This window comes from Hyla sarda, chromosome 4 (assembly GCF_029499605.1).
Source record: "Hyla sarda isolate aHylSar1 chromosome 4, aHylSar1.hap1, whole genome shotgun sequence".
NCBI classification, from domain to species: domain Eukaryota; kingdom Metazoa; phylum Chordata; class Amphibia; order Anura; family Hylidae; genus Hyla; species Hyla sarda.
In genome coordinates this window covers 339467760-339492074 of record NC_079192.1, presented here as the reverse complement: position 1 = coordinate 339492074, position 24315 = coordinate 339467760, and the positions used below count along the sequence as shown (strand labels likewise).

General features: G+C 41.0%; 1 protein-coding gene across 1 annotated transcript in view; it reads left to right on the top strand.

The window, feature by feature from the left end:
• The window catches only part of SLIT3 (slit guidance ligand 3), a 574817-nt gene that overhangs the window by 118332 nt on the left and 432170 nt on the right, over window positions 1-24315 (top strand). Inside the window, exon 4 of the mRNA XM_056516502.1 lies at window positions 6697-6768. Coding sequence (XP_056372477.1) covers window positions 6697-6768 — 72 coding nt within the window. The remainder of the gene's footprint in view (window positions 1-6696; window positions 6769-24315) is intronic.

The following is a 24315-nucleotide window of genomic DNA, read 5'->3' as shown; positions in this document are numbered from 1 at the left end:
GGTTTACATAATTCTGTGGTTAACCAGTGGATAATAGTGCAAATAGTCTGTATTTACATGTGTAACTTCAACAAAATTAAAAAAAAGTGTATCGTTTTTGCCACTTTTGTGTTTGTTTAATGCAATAAAACAGTGATCACACAACAAAAGGGAGTTTTGTTGTATCGATCACTGAAGTGAATTGACCACTGGAAATTTGAATTCATCCTGAAAATTTTGAAATTAGAGCAACCTGAATATGCTGAAATATTGCAATATAACCTCTATAAAAATAAAATCTTAAGAAAATAGACTTGTTCATAAAGGCAATAACTTTTTGCTTCACATGAATGTAAATGAAATGTATCTTGGCTGCTTCTTTTACAGTATTACTAAGACATATACAAATTTATTTTAAAGCCCTATGCAAGAAATATGGTTGGGGAATTCATGAATGTGGTCATTTCAGAGCATAATCAAAATAAATACATCATTCTTGACTTAACATTCTGAGGCTATGTTCACACACTGTTCTTGAGGCTGTTTTGAGTAATAAAATTTTCCCTTTTTGTGAAAAGCTATTTTGTACAAATTGGATAACTAATGAACTCTAACAACTCTTTACAACTAAAGAGAGTTGAAGCCAATTTTACTGTGTGTGAACATGGCCGAAATCCTCATATTCCACAGCTCTTTACTCAGATAGTAATCCCTGTGCCCATGTGACGGTCTATTTTCCATAGCTCACACACAAAGGACAATTTCTTTGGTGGCCAATTAATCTAGCGGTATGTTTTTTGGAATGTGGGAGGAAACTGAAGAACCCAGAGGAAACCCACGCAAACAATTAGTATGCAGTTATGATTAGAAGACATAATCAACATAGAAGAGGGTAACAAATGGAATGAATCAACACAACGAAAAACAAATCATTCTGGTAAATAAAGATGTCTGCTCAGCTGCTAAATTTCCTTTGCCATAAAACATCCAGAAATGGGTTAAGGACAGAAAGCAAAAGCCGAAATGCAAACTTCTGTCTAGGCAGAAGTGTGATAGTCTGCAAGCATATAAGTAAAACAAACACACGGGGCCATGCTCATCGGTGACATTCCACTGCCAGTGTTTGCTTACTGGGATTGCCCATTAACACTATCTCTCTTGTCACCTAATTGCTTTATGACAGCAGGAGCTACAGATGTAATGTGCCGGCACCGATAGAAGCCACCAGCAGTGTTAATGGTATTTCAGTATGTATGGATTTTCTCTAATTGAATTCAGCTGCTCCCTAAGTGAATATTTTGTGGAATGTTTCTACTTGGATGTTATTTGTGGTATCACTTTTTGGCACATGACGTTCTAAATCATCAGAGAATGTTCTTTACTAATTAGCAGTAATTGGGAATTACACATCTGAAAATGTCTCATTATATTTGTCTCACACTAAAATAATATTCTGAAAAGATTCCAAAACTATATCCTAACAGGTCACAAAAACTTGTCTAGTTCTTATTACTATTTTGTAAAGATTTAAAGATGTATTAGTCAGTAGATATTTCAATATGGTTGCAGACAAAACAAGGCATTTTATCTCTATCCACTCTTGCATTTCCTTTCTTTTTAAATTCTCTTACTTCTTGTGACCTATCTAACCATTAAAAAAAAAATGAAAGTGTGACAGAAATCTGACAGACCGATACTAATATGCATATACGGAAATGTATAGCTTTTGTCACCAATTACCATATTACCTTTATTATTTCAAATATATTTATATATGAAGCATAAATAGCTTATGCAGACCTTTATTATAGTCACTAAATTAAAGGGGTATTCCAGGAAAAAAAAACTTTTTTTTTATATATCCACTGGCTCCAGAAAGTTAAACAGATTTGTAAATTACTTCTATAAAAAAATATTAATCCTTTCAGTACTTTTGAGCTTCTGAAGTTAAGGCTGTTCTTTTCTGTCTAAGTGATCTCTGATGACACATGTCTCGGGAAACGCTTAGTTTAGAAGAGATTTGCTATGGGGATTTGCTTCGAAACTGGGCGTTTCCCGAGACAGGTGTCATCAGAGAGCATTTAGACAGAAAAGAACAACCTTAACTTCAGAAGCTCATAAGTACTGAAAGGATTAAGATTTTTTAATAGAAGTAATTTACAAATCTGTTTAACTTTCTGGAGCCAGTTGATATATAAAAAAAAGTTTTTTTTCCTGGATAACCTCTTTAATTATGTTGCACATAAAACTGTATGCAAAAGAAACCTTCTCAAAAAGGAATTGAGATTGCTCTCTAGTGCCACCTATCCCAGCAATTCATAAAGGAAGAAAGCATCCTCTCTGGGGCCACCTATTGGTGGTTGCATTCCTGCAAGTCAATGTCTGGCCTCCTAAGAGCCTTGAAACACTTCTGCATCCCAAAAGGAAGAGTTACCCATCTTCTGAAAGCTGTTTTGGGGTTCTTGACACTCATTAGTACAGAGCAAGGGGCTGGCTAGCAGAGAGAAACTGTTGTGGAAATGAAAGGGTAAAGTTTCTTATTAAGGTTTGGAGGGGGCAACTTTGCATATTTTTTCCCAGTGGGCACTGTATGACCTAAAAGAAATATTATAGCTAATGTTGTAACAGTGTTTATGCTACTACCATTAAAGTCAATGGGAGTCACAAAACCTGTGTAAAACAGCTGTTTTCTGCTTTGTACTCCCCTCCATGGGCCAAAAGCAGGCTAGAGGGGGCCAAGGGGCCCTCATTATAGAGATAAATGCAAGTCCCATATGTGGGACCCTCATGTCTGTATCAGTCTGCAGTATTCTCTGTGCCACTGTACCTGCATTTGTGACATGTATTTTTAACCCTTATCACATGTAAAGTGCCCTGGAACCAAGGGTGCTATAAAAATAAATTAAATAAAGAAATAAACAAATGGTAATAATAATATGCCATAAATGTCCCATATTAATACTAAGCATAATTTATTATTACAAAAAGAAAAATAGCCAGCTCAACTACCTAATACACGGGTGCACGCTGCTATGGCAAATACTAAGCATACAAAAAAAGAAGGTTGCTGCAGCAGTCTTGGCCAAAAAAAGGAGACTCTTAGCGCACTTTTTGGTCAAAACGTGTCCCCCATCCACCACGCGGAGGTGGCCTCATTTCGGATGGGACCCTAGCACTCATTTCACTCACCTGCTGGGCATATAACCACTGACTGGGTGACATGCTGGATACACTATCAATTTAAAATAAACTCCTGTGAACAAGGAGGGGTGAAAGGCTACAGAGGGTGCCACTCCCCCTAAATTGCAAGGCAAAAACAAAAATAGCCAGCACAACTACCTAATACACGGGTGCACGCTGCTGTGGCAATTACAGAGTATTCAAAAGAGAAGGTTGCAGCAGCACACATTGGTCAAAAATGGAGGCTCTTAGCGCACTTTTTGATCCAAACGTGTCCCCCATCCACCAAGAGGGGGTGGCCTCATTTCGGAGGGGACTCAAACACCTATTCCACTCACCTCTGCTGGGCATATAGCATTTTTTTTATTTTTTTTTAACTCTGAATGTTTCATGATATTATTTTGCTGGTTAACATAATCAGGAAAGAAGTGTATATAGTACCAACATTTTTAGTGTTTAAGATACACACTGCAGATACATACGCACACTGCAGCCATACATCTTTCCCACTCTTACCATGCATAAATGTCTTAAACTTGCCTGAGCTCATATTCCCAAACCTTAATTTATAGAAAACTAATTTAAGACATACAGAGGGCATATAGAGCACTAGAAAAGGGAAATTGTTTAGAATGCATGTTACTACGAATGCAAGATCCGGTAGTATATTTCAATCCTTTAAAGGTATATATAAAATTCTCCTGACAATAGAATGTTGTGACAGGTTGAGATTTTTCTTAAATTTATATTCCTCCTACCTATTAGTTACATAAGTTTCAGGACATGCCATCATTAATAGATTAGATGGGGTCTGACTCTCAGCACCCCTGCCGATCAGCTATTATAAGAGGCTACGGCACTCGGCACACGCTACAGCCTCTTCATTGTTTACACTGGGTTTTACAGTATTTGTTTTAGCATACACTATACTTTTTGTAGTGCTCCCTTGATCACACTTGATGGTCGCTATGCAGGCAATGCCACTCTAGCTCTGTGGTAATTGTAGTGTCTGTTGTATCTTTCTAAAACTATACAAGTAGAACCTTCTCTATTTACAGTGAAAATATTAAACGGGTACTCCGCTGCTCAACGTTTGGAACAAACTGTTCCGAATGCTGGAGCCGGCGCCGGGAGCTTGTGATGTCATAGCCCCGCCCAATCATTATGTCATGCCCCACCCCCTCAATGCAAGTCTATGGGAGGGGGCGTGACGGCCATCACGCCCCCTCCCATAGACTTGTATTGAGGGGGCGTGGCATGACATCATGAGGGGGTGGAGCTATCACATCACGAGCTCCCAGCGCCGGCTCCAGCGTTCGGAACAGTTTGTTCCAAACGCTGAGCAGTGGAGTACCCCTTTTAAGCATAATAATTATTGCTCAGTCATTCACCATGTGTTTCGGTAAATAGATCGTACCCTACCTCTTTAATCCTCAATATATTGGTTAACATAAATGGAGGCAACAGTCATATAATCATATAATAATGCACACACAAGGATGAATGCAGAAAATGATTTCATGATGTTGGGTCCTTTAAGTGGACTGTTGGCCATCCACTCCATGCTGTGAAGGAATGATGGAAAACAGATATGTTGTGGAAAGAATTCTTTAAAGCACGGAAGACAAGTCAATGGAAACCATATGCAATCATGTATGTTTATGTGTATGTTTCTTGTGGTTTCACATGTATCTCATGTATACTTTTTACAACGCAGCTATTTCTCTTCCTTGATAGAGACATTGCGAGAATGAAAGGGTTTAATGCATTTCATAAAGAATAGTGACCTTCTGTAAATCTTCCCTTTGTTGAGTATCTTGCTGTCATACAAGAGACCAATCTTTTGCCTTGGATGTTTATAAAAAACACAAACTATAGCTTAGCCCTCAAACTTTAACCTCAAATCCATTTTCACTAACAGTGAGTCATGAATTAGTCACTGTGGTTTGCTTGATATATAAAATGTAATGTATCGTATATTATTCTCAGATTTCCATAATCTCACTCTTAAGTAATGGGATTAAAAAAGTATCTGTGGCTTCTTTAAACCCTCTTCTCTTTCCTATAGGTAATGACATACATCAGATTTATAGACGTGTAAGTGGCTAAACAGCTAAACCATGACTGTGCTTATAGGACCAGTCACCCCGTTTGACTTATTAATGCCTTTAAATATGTAACATTTAGACTGGTAAACTACTTTCACTGAAAATCTGTGTGTTGGTCAGGGATCAGCAGAGCTCAGTCTAGCATGGCAGTATCCCCACAAAACTTAAAGGGGTCATCTTGCCATCCTCTATAAGTGTTAGATTAGGAGGGGGGACCTAGAAATCGGACTCCCCTACAATCAGTCAAGACAAGGTGAGGGTCAAACATGTGCACCACTACTTTGTTGCATTCTCTATTGCAGCTGAATGCTGTATCTATCTCTGACAGCTGCCTTGGAGAAGGAACAGAGCAGTGGTCACACGTAGGCACGACTGCTCCATACTAGCGGGAGACTTGGGTTCCTCCTTCTTAAGATTGCAGAAGGTCTGAGACCAGTCCCCCTGTGATCAGAAAGTTATCCTCTATTCTGTTGAAGTTGTAACTTTTCATAGGGTTGTACAGATTCTACAGATGACTGTTAGGGAAGTATCCTGGTCACCCTTGTTTGTGTCAGAGCACATCGTCCATGATCTACCTCCGCCCCTAGGCATCTTATCCCCTATCCAAAGGAAAAGAAACTCGCCAGAAAATTCTGTCAGTGCAGTAAAACGATAATGTAAAGCAGGAAGAAAAAGAGACTCTGCAACTCACCGCGCTGCAGGTACAACTTCCTTTATTCTAGGACATCATACGGTACACACATCAGGGCAAGGGAGGGCAACAGGGGAGGCAGGGAATGCGAGTAGGACTGCGCGGTTTTGTGCCGGGCTGGCACTTCTTCAAGCCACGTGCACACAAGTGGGCACGTAGCTTGAAGAAGTGCCAGCCCGGCACGAAACCGCGCAGTCCTACTCGCACCCCCTGCCTCCCCTGTTGCCCTCCCTTGCCCTGATGTGTGTACCGTCTGATGTCCTAGAATAAAGGAAGTTGTACCTGCATTGCGGTGAGTTGCAGAGTCTCTTTTTCTTCCTGTTTTACTGCACTGACAGAATTTTCTGGCGAGTTTCTTTTCTGCTAGGCCGTGTTCACACCACTGACTTTCCAATTGTAAGCTTGAAACTGATTCTGTCGTGTTTCTAGCGGGCGTGTTGGTTTCCATGCAGCATTTTGGTGTTTCTGCACAGAATCCAGGCAGATTGTCTGCTTAGTATTCCGTGCGGAAGATCCATCCACATCTCGTGTGGAAAGGCCAAAATTCTGGATGGAAACCAACAAACATATGATGAAATTAATTCCAAGCATACACTCTGTAGTGTGGCATTGTTGCATTCTTTTACAATTCAGTTACCACTGTATAACAGAGTACACTAAGGAAACCTACTGGAAACATAACATATAAGTGTCAACTAGTGGCATGGATAATCATTTTCTTTTTTCATCTTTTTCCAGGCGACTCAACAAGAATAAGTTACAAGTCCTTCCAGAACTGCTGTTCCAAAATACTGTAAAACTGACCAGGCTGTAAGTAGTTTCTGGCTTTCATGCACACATACTTTCTTTGTTTTGGTTTCCCCACTGGTTTTTGTGTGTCATGTTATTGTCCCATAAAATATTGGCTCTGACATACAGTTGTTTTTGTTATATTGTCCATATGAATAGCTGAAGAATAATTAGTACTGCTTTTATTGTGTCCTTAAGATGTTCTCTAAGTTTGTTTGGACGAGAATCTATTTCCTTCTTATGTTTTATGCACAAGCAATAGAAATGGAAGAAGTTACATGGTTTTCCGCTGACCAACTTTAAGGGTGTGTTCACACGTTTTTGAATTTTGTGTTCACAGGTTTTGAATTTAAATTATTAAATATATAACCAGGAATGAAATTGAAAAGAGGTGTCTCTATCTTTTCTCTATAGATGTCTATCATTTATGATCCATTCCTGGCTTTGTATGCAATTATATGGCCATTAAAATCCTTAATGTATAAACGTTCAGTACAGTAAGGCTATGTTCACATGTCAGAATGTCCACACGGAAAATCTCTGTGCGGACATTCTACGGGCTGCAGGACAACTCGGGAATGCGCCGTCTTATAGATTGCAATGCATTCCGTGCGGAGTCCGCAGAAAGAATGAACATTTTAAATGTATTTAAAAAGAGAAGTATTTACGGTAAAATAAACAGAGCTAAAGGGTAGATCTACTTCTTCATGCAGAAGCATATATATATTCTTTACTATAATTCTTTACCGTGTTTTATCATTGTGAAACAATGGGAGAGGTACATATATGACTAAAGGGGATTTCTGACTAAGAATTTTTAGGGTACGTTCACAAAATGTTAACAGATTAAGAAATCAGCTTGTGCAATGGCTGTCCTGCCCCCCGTGCTGCTCTTTAAAATGTATTTTAACCACAACAGAGATAAAAAAAAAAATTGGAGATGTAAAAAGTGAATGTGTCATCGGAATATAGCATTATTTTTGCCCCGTTGAATAATTGAATTTCTCCTGTATTACTTAAATGTATGAATATGAATCTTAGGCTAGATTAACACCACAGTTTGTACCGAAAAATGTCAAAATGACATTATGTGTCCATGCTCGGACAGGCATGGACCCTATTTATTCATTAGTGTAATCAGCTAATGACTATGTTCGGGTCATTTTCCCAACGTAACCTAGTTTTGTCTTGGACTGTGTACACTCGGGAAATGACCCAAACGTAGTCACTAGCTGACTATGCTTAAGCTATTGAAATAAATAGAGCCTGAGCACGGACACGTCATCATGTCATTTTGACAAGTTTCGGAAGTTCCCATGCCTCTGAGACAATATTGTGGTGTGAACGAGGCCTTAGCTTTCAAATGACACCAGACGCAAAGCATGTGTGGTCACGGCACTTATTTACCATTACTTTAACAAACAAAAAGAAAAAACATTTCACACAGACATGTCAAAACCTTTAATCTGTTGGGGCTTTATCTAGTGATTGGTGGGGCTCTAAGTGCTGTGATACCACCGATCAATAGATATAGTCCCATCTGTTATGTGACAGTAATACTTAAATTCTTATGGAATGAATATACTGTGGATTATACCCGCAGAACTAACAGAGCTATTGTCCAATGACTTCATGTGGTAGAAAGTATTACCAAGATAAAATCTGCAAGTATTGTTACTAGCAGATCCACTGCAAAATCCTTAACAATAACTTTTTTTTTCCTTCCTCAGTTCCATTTCTGTAAATTCACATGAGTTAGATAATATTTATTTTGCAGATTTCCCTGTAGATTGCCGATATGCTGTAGAAAGTAAAGAGAGTGAATCTGACCAGTGTGGGCTGACTTTCATGGTTCATTATGGGCCTTAGTGGACAGGAAGACTGGTGTAGGAACAAGTTCCTTATAATGAACAATGTTAGTATTAAAGAGGTACTCCGCCCCTAGACATCTTATCCCCCATCCAAAGGATAGAGGATAAGATGTCTGATCGTGGGGGTCCCGCCACAGGGGATCTCCCTGCTGCACCCGGCGTTCATTTAGAGCCTCGAGTGCCACGTCGGCGGCTCCTGATGTCACGGCCACACACCCTCAATGCAAGTATATGGGAGGAGTCGTCACACCCCCTCCCTTAGACTTGCATTAAGGGGGCGTGGCTGCCACGTCAGGAGCCTCTGCCCCGCATCTCCAGTCATCCAGCACGGAGCGAAGTTCGCTCCCTCCTCCGGATGTCTGGGGTGCTGCAGCCGATATCGCGGGGGTCCCCAGTTTCGGGACCCCCGTGATCAGACCTCTTATCCCCTATCTTTTGGAAAGGGGATAAGATGTCTAGGGGCGGAGTACCCCTTTAAGGCTTTGAGAATGTCAGCACCACACACATGTACACAACAAGCTACACAAACTGAAAGTTTCATTGAACAGAATGATGACTGCATTGCACTTGGAAGCTATTTGAAAGATTTGTTTGAATTTCTTTTCATTATGAGAAAACCAGCTTGTATTAACGTTAAGCCTTTCCCTGCCTCATGGTTGGCTCAGCTTAGTTTTACTGTGTGAGATCCAGACCACCTTGCATCTGACTCGGGGCATTCTGGCTCCATTACGAACCATTTTTTCTCAGTTCAGGTCAAGTGAGTTTTTTGTCCTGTTTCCACAGGCATAAGCCAACACTTGTTGAATGCTCTCAAAGAAGTGTCCTCCATTGGTGTTGTTGTGAGTAACAGTCATTGCTCCAACTAGCCATTAACCCTTTCAAAACCTAGAAGGCATTCTGTATCTCCAGCTTTTGTTAGTAGTTATACTGGCATATTTTACTTTTTACATACCAGTTGCAGTTTCTCTTATAAAACACTTCATTTTTTAAATATTGGGCACTAACTCAGTGTGCAAACATAGCCAACTCTAATTTCTTCTGATGTTATTGATTTATTTTTGGATGGCTTGAAATCTCCTATTCATAAGAAATTACTCGGCGCAAAGGTAATGCACAGCTGTTTTGGAATTTCTAAATCATAAATATATATATCTTAAATCATTCTTTAAATCCCTTTTTGAAGAAAGAAGGATGATTATGTGCTAACTGCTGTATTGGAGGATGTACTGTTACCTTCAGTGGATGGTACAGGAACTGTACTCACTTATTTCTCCAATGGTGACCGTGTCATAAACTATGACCGGTATAAATATTTAACACCCTGTCAGCAGTGGGTGCAGGTTGTCATCTGTTATGTTTGAAAATGTTTTAACCCCTTACACCAAAGCATCAAATAACTCTGATCCTAGCCATTATTTTCCTAGATGCAGTAGTGAATAATGACTACAACATCTAAGGAATTTAAGAAAGAATTGACACCTTTTGCTACCCAGTTGGCACCCTGCAATACAATGATGGTAAACATGGCAGCTTAGAGAAAAGGTTTACAGGTTTGCTATAGGGACAAAGGGAAAATGGCCTGTTTACCCTCACTAAACCCAATACACTGGGTTATAGTGTGAGTCAACAGAAGTTCAATGAGTGGTCACTTACTTAAATATGTTCTCCAGAAGATCCTCTGCTGAATTCAGTGAATGGCGGAGGGGGGGGGGGGAGGGGAACTGGGGGCGGGGGCTTCGCCAGTTCAATTTACACATTCATTGTCTGTGACTCCACATCCTAGGGCTTCTGAGTCCTGCAGTCTGTCCAAACAGAAGTTTGTGTCCACATGCTGTAAATGGCATTCCTGTACTTGGGAGAACTTCTTTCAAAATGTATTGTGTGTGTGTGAGTGCCTGGTGGCATAAGCTAGTCCCAACATATCAGGCACGGATATAGCATATTGATGTAAAATGTTATCTATTACTTGCCACAATGTGCGCTAATTTCTGGGTAAAAAAACATTGGGGTCAAAATGGTCACTAGACACCTTGAATAAGCAACCTGCTGGACAACAAATGTATTTTTATTCAATTCTATATTTAGTGTTTAATATACAAATGGCAGATCATGAAAACCTTGTCTGGTGCATTATTACATACACCAGAAGTACTCACTTATAGCGGAATAACTGCATCTCTGATCTACTTTATTCCATTTGGAGTCTGCAGTCTTTGGATGGGTTGGAGCCGGCATTGAGGCATAGAGTAGTTGTGCAACATTTCAAGGGCTATGCCCCCTTTCTCAAGCATTGTGGGTGTGAACTTACCACCACACTACATAGATGATGTTCTTATGAGATTATGTACAGGATTAAATATATTACATAACACCATTATAGTATTACAAAACATCAACAGAAATATACTAGAATTAGCCCAGTATAATTAGCCTAAAAATTTACACATCTCATTCAGTCCATTAGGGCTAAGCGAGCTAAGCCTTTGCATCTATCCAATAAACGTGCTACAGTAATAACCCTAAAATGTTTAGAACTAGTCCCCTTTATTTCTACCAGTATAGACCATCTCGGCTCTCTCAGTTCTGCAATTTTGAGCTTATGAGAAAACCATGATTTTATAACTTTGCAAAGAGCAATTAGCTAAGAGACAGGTCTCATGTGCAGTGGAGGCAAATAAAACTGTCTTAGCTGTTTTCTCTTTGCAAAGTCATAAAACATTTTAGAACTTTGCAAACAGTAGTCATCAAAGACACAGGTATGATTTGTTTTATCTTCCTATAAGGTATCTTCCTAGGTCTGCATCTCTGATTTGATTTACAGCTGACAGTTTCCCTTTAAGACACTTTCAGGTTCCCTTTAATGAGGACTTTCTGACCAACTCAATCCAGTAAAGTTCATATTGTTTCTATTTTGATTTTGATAGACAATACACATTTATTCCTATGTACAATTCAATTTATGCTCAGTCTATCACAGTATCTAATATAAAGTTGCTAAACATGTAAATTCACATCTGGAATAAAACCTCTTGTTGTTCTTTGATGTTGAATAAAATAAAATGCACATTCCACATCCTACTTCAATTATCAGGATAATAAAAAATGGACAGAATTTCCACACTGTTTATGTACATTCTTTAACTATTACTTCATGCACAAGGTTAAAAGAATATGACATGCTATATGTTTGTCTATTGTACATGTAAATATCAAACAATGTACGGTAATATAGCTACATGTATTGCTATCTGTGTGAAGACTTCTCAGATATGTAGCCACACACATTACAATTGGATATGGCAGTTGCAGAACCCTGTTCCATAGTATAGAGGAAGAATGCCATTGTACTTACCTATCGCTAAAGAGAAAGTTAGTATCTTACATGACCAAATCAAATATGACCTTTGATGATCCACTTAGAAGATCATTCAGGAGAGAAGAAATAGGGTCTGGAGATCAAGCCATTGGAAAACATTGTGTGTCAATGGTAATTAAAGGGGTATTCCGGGCAAAAATATTTTATCCCCTATCCAAAGGATAGGGGATAAGGTGTCTGATCGCAGGGGGGCCTGCTGATGAGACCCCCTCAATCTCCCTGCAGCACCTGCATTCTATGCGGGTGCTGAATCTCCAGTTTCGGAAACCTCCAGGTTTCTGGCACTGGGGATGTGACGTCACGCCATGCCCCCTCCATTCATGTCTATTGGAAGGGGCGTGATGGTCGTCACGCCCTCTCCCATAGATATGAATGGAGGGGGGCGTGGTGTGACGTCACATCCCTAGTCCCGGAAAACCGGAGGTTTCCGAAACTGGAGACGCAGTCCCCGCATGGAATGCGGGTGCTGCAGGGAGATCACGGGGGTCTCATCAGCGGGCCCTGCGCGATCAGACAACTTATCCCCTATCCCTTGGATAGGGGATAAAATGTTTTTGCCCGGAATACCCCTTTAAAAGCAAGATGTCAGTTGTATTTGCTGCTAAGAGCTGCAGATAATATTAGATATCTGTTGGGCTATAAAAGAAAACTGGAGCTGATGGTTGTTAAACATATAAAATCACCTTTTTATTTCTCAACCAAGTGTCAAGGTGGGGGAAAAGTTGCTTAAAGGGGTACTCCACTGCTCATCGTTTGAAACACTGTTCCGAACGCTCGAGCCGGAGACGGGAGCTCGTGATCCCATAGCCCCCTCATGCGTCATGCCCTGCCCCCCACAATGCAAGTCTATGGGAGGGGGTGTGACAGCCACCACGCCCCCTCCCATAGGCTTGCATTGAGGGGGTGGGATGTGACATCATGAGGGGGCGGGGCTATGATGTCACAAGCTCCCGGTGCTGGCTCCAGCGTTCGGAACAGTGTGTTTCAAATGCTGAACAGCTGAGTACCCCTTTAAGTGCCCCAGCCTGACATGCCATTACACTTGCCTCCACCTCCCAACACATCCTTAACAGGATGGGTTAGAAGATGAGGGAAAGTTAGAGGGTGTAGCCCACTTTGGTGCTTGAGCAGCTCACCCCCCCCCCCCCCCCCCCCCCCCCTCCTTGACACTTGGCTGAGAAAGATAAAGGAGATTTTTTAAGTTTTCACAATCACAATCAGCTCTATGAAGGGTACAGTTTGCTCTTATATCCTAACAGCTATCCAACTATGGCCTCAGTTCTCAGAAGCAAATACAGCTAACAGATTATCTTCAAGGTTGAGAGAATGAAAACCATGTTCCAAGTTCAATAATTTTTCAATTTGTACAGTTTTAAAGGTACTTCGGTGGAAAACTTTTTTTGGTGCCAGAAAGTTAAACAGATTTGTAAATTACTTCTATTAAAGAATCTTAATCCTTCCAGTACTTATTAGCTGATGAATACTACAGAGGAAATTATTTTCTTTTTGGAACATTGTGCTCTCTGCTGAATCACGAGGACAGTGCTCTCTGCTGACATCTCTGTCCATTTTAGGAACTGACCAGAGCAGCATATGTTTGTCCATTTTAAGAACTGTCCAGAGTAGGTGAAAATCCCCATAGCAAACATATGCTGCTCTGGTCAGTTCCTAAAATGGACAGAGATGTCAGCAGAGAGCACTGTGCTCGTGATGTCGGCAGAGAGCTCTGTGTTCCAAAAAGAAGAAAATTTCCTCTGTAGTATTCAGCAGCTAATAAGTACTGGAAGGATTAATATTTTTTAATAGAAGTAATTTACAAATCTGTTTAACTTTCTGGCAACAGTGAATAATAAAAAAAAAAGTTATCCACCAGAGTACCCTCTATATATAAAACTCAATGTGTATGTGTGTATGTTCGAGCATCGCGTCCAAACGGCTAAAGATATTAACATGAAACTCGGCACATATGTTACTTATATGTCATCAACAAACAGAGGATAGGTGATTTAACCCTTACTCACCCCCATTTTCCAGGGTCGGGGTTTTTGCTTAAAGTCCCATACAAGTCTAATGGAAATATATGTTACTGCATAGCTTCCAAACGGCTCGAGATATTTCGATAATACTTGGTCACGTTACTTATATATCCACTTAAAATATAGGATAGTTAATTTAACCCTTAAATACCCTCATTTTTGAGGGTCGGGGTTTTCGTTTAAAGTCCCAGGCAAATCTATGGGAAATGTATGTTCCCACATAACTTCCGTATGGCTAGAGATATTTCAATACCTGGTACACATATTACTTATATGACAAATAAAAATATATGATAGTTAAATTAACCCTTACCTACACCCTTATATAAAAGATTGTTTTCTGTTTCAAGTCCCATGCAAGTATATGGGACTTCCAGTACCTTACTCCACAAGCTCCGCTCTGCATCTCCTGGTGAATGTGCTTGCAAGCCACACCCCATCTCACAAAGACATACCCACATAGGAGGACGGGTTAGGTTGTCAGGCTATGAGTATGGGATATGAGTATGGGATATGAGTATGGGATATGAGTATGGGATAGGAGTATGGGATAGGAGTATGGGATAGGAGTATGGGATAGGAGTATGGGATAGGAGTATGGGATAGGAGGTTGGGATAGGAGGTTGGGATAGGAGGTTGGGATAGGAGGTTGGGATAGGAGGTTGGGATAGGAGGTTGGGATAGGAGGTTGGGATAGGAGGTTGGGATAGGAGGTTGGGATAGGAGGTTGGGATAGGAGGTTGGGATAGGAGGTTGGGATAGGAGGTTGGGATAGGAGGTTGGGATAGGAGGTTGGGATAGGAGGTTGGGATAGGAGGTTGGGATAGGAGGTTGGGATAGGAGGTTGGGATAGGAGGTTGGGATAGGAGGTTGGGATAGGAGGTTGGGATAGGAGGTTGGGATAGGAGGTTGGGATAGGAGGTTGGGATAGGAGGTTGGGATAGGAGGTTGGGATAGGAGGTTGGGATAGGAGGTTGGGATAGGAGGTTGGGATAGGAGGTTGGGATAGGAGGTTGGGATAGGAGGTTGGGATAGGAGGTTGGGATAGGAGGTTGGGATAGGAGGTTGGGATAGGAGGTTGGGATAGGAGGTTGGGATAGGAGGTTGGGATAGGAGGTTGGGATAGGAGGTTGGGATAGGAGGTTGGGATAGGAGGTTGGGATAGGAGGTTGGGATAGGAGGTTGGGATAGGAGGTTGGGATAGGAGGTTGGGATAGGAGGTTGGGATAGGAGGTTGGGATAGGAGGTTGGGATAGGAGGTTGGGATAGGAGGTTGGGATAGGAGGTTGGGATAGGAGGTTGGGATAGGAGGTTGGGATAGGAGGTTGGGATAGGAGGTTGGGATAGGAGGTTGGGATAGGAGGTTGGGATAGGAGGTTGGGATAGGAGGTCGGGATATGAGGACGAGATATAAGGACAGCATATGAGGTCGGGATATAAGGAGGGAATATGACAATATATGAGGTCGGGATATGGGGTTGGGATATGACAACAATATATGAGGATGGGATATGAGGTCAAAAGCTTCCTCCTTTGTTGATTTTCCTCCCCAACAAGGATTATGAAGGAAAAACCGGGTAATGCCGGGTACTCAGCTAGTATATATATATTTATTTATATATATATATATATATATATATATATATATATATTTATAATTATTATAAAAAAAATAATGGGTGTACCCTGACTATACTATCAGAACGTGTTCATATGCCATTTTATTACTGCAAAAACCACTTACAAAGTTATTGGATTTTTGAATTTAGTTTTACTACTTTTAAAGCTATAAGTAAAATTTTACTGTAAACTGATCTATGTGTGATTTTTTTTTTTCAATGACAACATTGTTAAAAAAGAAACAATCATTTCTACGGGTCTCTCAACTAATTAGAAAAACAACATAAAAGACACACACATATAAGTAAAAAAACACCATAGATATGTAAAAAAAAAACTGTATAAACACTTCAGGTATATAAGGGAATTGAAAAAAATAAAAATATGACTAGAAATAGTGTTCCAGCATTTAGAGAAATATCTGCATTAATGCTAGTCTGCTTTTTTACTTTAAACCTCTTTTGTGTGCACTGATGTCCAGACTTTGATATTTTTGTGAGTGTTGTAATTTTAAGTACTTTTAAACTAATCTTTTGCATGAACAAGGTGCAGAATGTTTACATGATGATGAGATTATCAGGGCCTGCACCTACAATTGCAAACCAAGATTCTCTTTCTGCTTCAACTGGAAAACTGCTTATTGTGGCGGCTCAGATTCTGAACATAACAGTCAATTACATGAAGTCATATAATTATTAAAACAGTAATTCAGTAAAGCCAGTTTATGGGAGAAATATCAGCTCATAAATATTTTCTTTTTCTTGTGTTTATAAAATAAAATCATACAGCACAAAAAAAGACACTCTGGAGAGTTCTGGTTTCCTTGTACAATTAATAGGCATGATTTTCCTTCTTGTATTTAGATTAATGTTTAATATTCCATGTGGTTACTATTAGGTATATTACTTTTTGTGACAACTTTAGTTAAGACATCATTTAATAATAGGTTATTATGGTTAGTTACTTGGCAGAAGCGTAACTTAGAGTCCCAGTGCAAAATCTATAACAGGGCCCCCACCTTTTATTTAACAATGAATGGCTATGATAAATGTGCATAAAGAAGAATTCATAAAGTCATGTTTGGCATAAAAAAGTCACACAATTTTGTAAAAGAGAAAAAAATATTGACTTTTTGGCCTTTTTATACCCTATGCTAATTCCTGTTTTCAAAGTTGTTGGGGTTAATGTGCACTTCTTTCACAGCCACCTACATTTTCTAAAATTCAAATCAAGACATTTGTGGAAATCATAGAAGAAGACTAAGGTACAGTAGATCGTAGCGGTTGTAGGCTTCTATGTGTAGTACGCCAAATTTTTTAATAGATTCATTTTGCTCCAGCCCTTTTTGTTTACATGTCTTTAGGGCTACGTTAACTCTTTCTTTTATACATTGAAAAGATACATGGGAAATATTCCTAGACATATGCCTCCAACCTATTCTTCTGTCGTATACTCTATACAGTGACCCCCCGACCTACGATGGCCCTGACATGCGATCATTTCAACATACGATGGCCTCTCTGAGGCCATCGCCTGTTGAAGGCAGCATCGACATACAATGCTTTTGTATGTCGGGGCCATTGCATAAACGGCTATCCGACAGCGCAGACTGCTTCAGCTGCCACCGGATAGCCGTTTACGGTGCCCTGTGTGGTCCGCTGACGATCACTCACCTGTCCTCGGGGCTCCGTAACGTACTCCTCGGGATCCCCTGCATCGCCGGCGCTATCCTTCGTCGTCATCACGTCTCCGCGCACGCCGTCCCGTCATCCAATAGGAGCGGAGTTCGTAGCGACGTGATGGCGGCGGTGGAGAGCGAGGTTCCCTGGCAGCAGAGTCCTTCCCGGAGTGTTGGGGACACCACTGGGACGCGGCGACAACGATGGAGGGCGACATCCAGGGCAGCAGTGACGAGCGGTGACGGTCCGGAGCGGCGGGGACACGTGAGTATAACCTCCAATACCAGTGGTCTTTAACCTGCGGACCTTCTGCCGTTGGCTGTCCGGGCATGCTGGGAGTTTTAGTTTTGCAACATCTGGAGGTCCGCAGGTTGGAGACCACTGTCCTATACTTTACATTGCACGGATCCCTCAACATACGATGGTTTCTACAAACGATGGTTCATTTGGAACGGATTACCATCGTATGTTGAGGGACCACTGTACTTCAGCAACTGTAGTACTATGTATACTATGTGCTGTACTTTTAATTTGTGCTGCCCCGCTGTGTAGGAAAGCACAGTTTCCTGCACATTTCTATAAACTGTATAAAAAGAAAAATAAACATACGCCAGAACATACCCCCATCAATAGAAGCTAAAAGGACGCATTTTGCCTTCTGTCATGTCAGTATTTATGAGATGTTGTCTAAATTGAAACTGGTGCGGAATCTGTCGATGCTATATATAAATATTACAGTATATGGTCAAATGAAGTAGATATGTGTACTGTATAGCAGTGACAATATAATAGAGATTACTGTGAAAAGTTTGGCCATGTAAAACGTGAACAAGATTATCTGCTGTTAATCTCACCTGCTCTGCAGTTTTTGCAGCTACTTTATTCTAATAACATACAAACTATCTGGGTGCCATTTTATATTGCTGTGAGAGGTTGCCACCTCTAGGCTCAAACAGCGTAAGAAATGAGAATTTGCTCCTTTATATACCGTATTTATACCTATAGGACGCACCGGTGTATAAGACGCACCGGTGTATAAGACGCACCCAATTTATAAGGGAAAAATCAAAAAAAATAAAGATTTTGAACCCAATAGTGGTCTTCAACCTGTGGACCTCCAGATGTTGCAAAACTACAACTCCCAGCATGCCCGGACAGCCATTGGCTGTCCGGGCATGCTGGGATTTGTAGTTTTGCAACATCTGGAGGTCCGCAGATTGAAGACCACTGCATCGGAGGTAATACTCACGTGTCCCCGCCACTCCGGACCCGTCACCGCTGCCCTGGATGTCGCTCCATCGCTGTCGCCGTGTCCCCGTCGCTCCGGAACGTCTCTGCTGCCGGCCGGGTATCCTCGCTCTCCGTCACCGCCATCACGTCGTTATGCACGCACGTGATGATGAGGAAGGAGAGCGCCGGCCATACAGGGGATCCCTGAACGGAGAAGACACCGAGGAGACAGGTAAGGTCCCTCTCGGTGTCCTGTAAGCACTAAATCGGCTATTCAGTTGGGCTGTTCGGAACCGCCGCTGTGAAATCGCGGCGGTCCCGAACAGCCCGACTGAACAGCCGGGTTAGTGTCATTTTCCCTTCAGACGCGGCTGTCAGCTTTGATCGCCGCGTCTGAAGGGTTAATACAGGGCATCACCGCGATCGGTGATGTCCTGTATTAGCCGCGGGTCCCGGCCATGGCCACAGGGACCGCCGCGATAGGGGTGTATTCGCCGTATAAGACGCACAGACTTTTTCCCCCCAGTTTTGGGGAAGAAAAAGTACGTCTTATACGGCGAAAAATACGGTACTTTCCTCTTAAAATAAAACCTATACTGAGGTCATGAAAAAAATGAAAATGATTGTGGACTCCAGAGCCTCCTTCTACAATGCAGAGAACTGGAAAAAGGGCCTTCTACAATATCTATAATAGGGAAACAGTTTAGCAGTTGATTGAGTGTATTTGCTGGGATCACAACCGGACCCCATAATAAGAATGTGATAAAAAAAAATGGTAGAAATCTTGCAATGATGCAAATAGTCAGACCATTTATTTTTGGTTCTTAGCTGAAGCAGCTTTGGGAGCGGTTACAGCCTTTAGTCTGCACACCTGAATGTAGGGATTGTATGCCATTCCTCTCAATTCGGAATGGACAGCCAAAGTGTACCTGCAGCATCAACATGCAGCATTTTAATATTGCATTCATACATATGGGCCACTTAAATGTTTAATGTTCACTGAATAAGCCTTGATTTAAAAAAAAAAAAAATTAACCCCTTAACCCCTTAAGGACTCAGGGTTTTTCCGTTTTTGCACTTTCGTTTTTTCCTCCTTACCTTTTAAAAATCATAACCCTTTCAATTTTCCACCTAAAAATCCATATTATGGCTTATTTTTTGCGTCGCCAATTCTACTTTGCAGTGACATTAGTCATTTTACCCAAAAATGCACGGCGAAACGGAAAAAAAAATCATTGTGCGACAAAATCGAAAAAAAAACGCCATTTTGTAACTTTTGGGGGCTTTCGTTTCTACGCAGTGCATATTTCGGTAAAAATTACACCTTATCATTATTCTGTAGGTCCATACGGTTAAAATGATACCCTACTTATATAGGTTTGATTTTGTCGCACTTCTGGAAAAAATCATAACTACATGCAGGAAAATTTATACGTTTAAAAATGTCATCTTCTGACCCCTATAACTTTTTTATTTTTCCATGTATGGGGTGGTATGAGGACTCATTTTTTGCGCCGTGATCTGAAGTTTTTATCGGTATGATTTTTGTTTTGATCGGACTTTTTGATCACTTTTTATTCATTTTTTAATGATATAAAAAGTGACCAAAATACGCTTTTTTGGACTTTGGAATTTTTTTGCGCGTACGCCATTGACCGTACGGCTTAATTAATGATATATTTTTATAGTTCGGACATTTACGCACGCGGCGATACCACATATGTTTATTTTTTATTTTTTTTACACTGTTTTATTTTTTTTATGGGAAAAGGGGGGTGATTCAAACTTTTATTAGGGAAGGGGTTAAATGACCTTTATTAACACTTTTTTTTTACATTTTTTTTGCAGTGTTATAGGTCCCATAGGGACCTATAACACTGCACACACTGATCTCTAATGCTGATCACTGGCGTGCATTAACACGCCTGTGATCAGCATTATCGGCGCTTGACTGCTCCTGCCTGGATCTCAGGCACGGAGCAGTCATTCGTCAATCGGACACCGGGGAGGCAGGTAAGAGCCCTCCCGGTGTCCGATCAGCTGTTCGGGACGCCGCGATTTCACCGCGGCGGTCCCGAACAGCCCGACTGAGCAGCCGGGTCACTTTCACTTTCACTTTAGAAGCGGCGGTCAGCTTTGACCGCCGCTTCTAAAGGGTTAATACCGCACATCGCCGCGATCGGCGATGTGTGGTATTAGCCGCGGGTCCCGGCCGTTGATTAGCGCCAGGACCCACGCGATATGATGCGGGATCGCGGCGCGATCCCGCTTCATATCGCGGGAGCCGGCGCAGGACGTAAATATACGTCCTGCGTCGTTAAGGGGTTAAGGACCATGGGTTTTTCCATTTTTGCACTTTCATTTTTTCCTCATCACCTTCTAAAAATCATAACTCTTTCAATTTTGCACCTACAGACTCATATGAGGGCTTATTTTTTGCGCCACTTTGTAATGTCATCAATCATTTCACCACAAAATTTACGTTGAGCCCAGAAAAAAAATATTTTTGTGGCAAAATTGAAAAAAAAAAGCCATTTTGTAAATTTTGGGGGCTTCCAATTCTACGCAGTGCACTTTTGGGTGAAAGTGACACCATGTATTTATTCTGTAGGTCCATACAGTTACAATGATACCCAATTTATATAGGTTTTCTTTATTTTACTACTTAAAAAAAAATTATGCCTACATGCACCAAAATTAGTATGCTTACAAATGTCCTTTTCTGACCCCTATAGCTTTTTTATTTTTCCGTATATGGGGTGGTATGAGGGCTTAGTTTTTGTGCCGTGATCTGAAGTTTTTATCGGTACCAGGATTGTTTTTATCTGATTTTTTGATCACTTTTTATATACTTTTTGTATACAAAGTGACCAAAAATACACAATTTTGGACTTTGGAATTTTTTTACGTGTATGCCATTGACCGTGTGGTTTAATTAATTAATCTTATATTTTTATAGATCAGACATTAGTCCCTTAGGGGACTTTTAGGAGGAATACTTTGATTCCTCATACAGATCAATGTGGTTCCCTAGAACCACATTGATCTGTGTGCTCTGTGCTCGATTGATAAAGCCTGGCCCCAGGCTTTATCATTCACAGCGCAGCAGCCAGCACTACAGGAGACGTAAGCCCCCCCCCCCATCTACCTCAGAAGTGGATCTCCCCCCATGATCGCGCTGCAGGGGGGCGATCCACCCCACTGGATCACCAGGGAGCAGTCAAAGGTACCTTTAGACCTAAAGGGTTTAGATATAAAGGGTTAATAGCCGGCCACTGGATCGCCGCATGCCATCTATTATAGGGGTACTCTGCCCCTAGACATCTTATCCCATATCCAAAGGATAGGGGATAAGATGTCTGATCGCGGGGGTCCCTCCTCTGGGGACCCCCAGAACCTCGGCTGCAGCACCCCTCTGTCATTACTGCACAGAGCAAACTCGCTCTGTGCGTAATGACGGCCAATACAGGGGCCGGAGCATCATGAAGTCATGGCTCCGCCTCTCGTGATGTCACGGCTTGCCCCCTCAATACAAGTCTATGGGAGGGGCATGGCAGCCATCAAGCCCCCTCCCATAGACTTGCATTAAAGGTGCGGGCCGTGATTTCACAAGGGGCGTAGCCGTGACTTCACGATGCTTCGGCCCCTGTATCGCTCGTCATTACGCACAGAGCGAGTTTGCTCTGTGCAGTAATGACAGAGGGGTGCTGCAGCTGAGATCCCGGAGGTCCCCAGAGGCGGGACCCCCTCGATCAGACATCTTATCCCCTATACTTTGGATAGGGGAGAAGATGTCTAGGGGCAGAGCACCCCTTAAACGCCGTCCCTCAGCTACAAGAATCAGCTGAGTGCCGCCCTGTATGGCTCGAGTCGGGAGCTTGCAGAATACCCCGTTAATGGCACAGGGGCGTGTATACACGTCCTTGGTCGTTAACCAGTTAAAGTGTATACTTAAAACATCCACAAAGTATTCAGGTCGGCACTGTAAGAGTGTGGGTGCCAGGGATAGGAGCATCCAAGATAGGTATAAGAATCCTGGCACACCAAAGTTCTTTTGCAAGAAAGTGTTTCTTTATTCAGACACAGTGTACATTTTAGCGCAGCACGCGTTCCGGCCACAACAGCCTTTTTCAAGCATCTGCGTCTGAATAAAGAAACACTTATTTGCAAAAGAACTTTGGTGTGCCAGGATTCTTATACTTAAAACTTGACTCTGTTTTGTCTGTTGTTTCATCTGTTAGGTTACTCTTTTGTGATAATTTAAATTTTTTTGCATACTAACACCATCATCCAACAGGTGCATATTAACATACACTATTTAGGAATATTTTATTTTTCTTCAGGGACAAATGTTTCCCAGTCCATGAATCTTAAAATTTCACATTTGACCAATAAAACTTTGCTATAAAAATGTTACTACACTGTAGACTTCTATTCTATAACATTTTCTATTCATGATGTGCTGCAGAGATTTTTTGTTAATACTGTATGAATACTATTTTTAGGGTTTTAGGTTTTATCTTCTGGAAACATACTTTACTGTTAAGCTATATAGTGCATCATTGACTTGACAACAATATGTTCTATTCCACTTTAAGATTTAAAAGTTTTCTACTCCGCATGAGTGGTGGCAGGGTAATAATAATAATTTTTAAAAAATCCATAAAGCAAAACTAAAGATGGGCACCAAAAGCCTCTGTTAATTGATCATACAAGTTGCAACTCAATTTGTCCCTGCCCAGAAAAAAAGTTATATGCTTCTAAACTATTCAGTCCATATGTCATGCCATATATTGATAATAAAAGGGGGTTCCTGATGATGAAGACTTTTTTTCAACTGACTAATAAATGAACATACATTAGTAAATAAAGTTATTTTACAGCCTTTCTATGATTTTCTTCTGCTCCTGATGCAAACTGTATGTTCTGTTCTTGCAATTGTTACACTTCCTGTCTATTGTACTTTCTGTTTATAAGTTTCCTGTTCTTGCTGTACACTTTGGCTGGAATTTCAGACAACTGGGTCTTCTTCCAACTATGTGGAAGTCTTCTGTGGGTATAGCGGGTGGATTATAAGAGAGATAGAAATGGGTGAAATTCCAGCTCGAGTGTACAGTAGGATTAGGAAATCTGTTACAGGATGTGTACCAGACACTAAATGGATAGCACATAGTAGACAAAGAGCAGAAACATAGTAAAATAACTACATATATATATATAGTAAATAGACATGTGCAATTCGGTTCGGAACGAATACTAAACTTAACGAATTTTCTCGTTTTCGGGTGTTCGTTACAATCCGAATCCGAATGCACGAAAAAAAAAAATCAAATATTTCCGAAAAAGAATACATAGTTACATAGTTACATAGTTAGTACGGTCGAAAAAAGACATATGTCCATCAAGTTCAACCAGGGAATTAAGGGGTAGGGGTGTGGCGCGATATTGGGGAAGGGATGAGATTTTATATTTCTTCATAAGCATTAATGTTATTTTGTTCCAGGAATGTATCTAATCCTGTTTTAAAGCTGTTAATTGTTCCAGCTGTGACCAGTTCCTGAGGTAGACCGTTCCATAAATTCACAGTCCTCACGGTAAAGAAGGCGTGTCACCCCTTTAGACTAAACTTTTTCTTCTCCAGACGGAGGGAGTGCCCCCTCGTCCTTTGGGGGGGTTTAACCTGGAACAGTTTTTCTCCATATTTTTTGTATGGGCCATTAATATACTTATATACGTTTATCATATCCCCCCTTAAA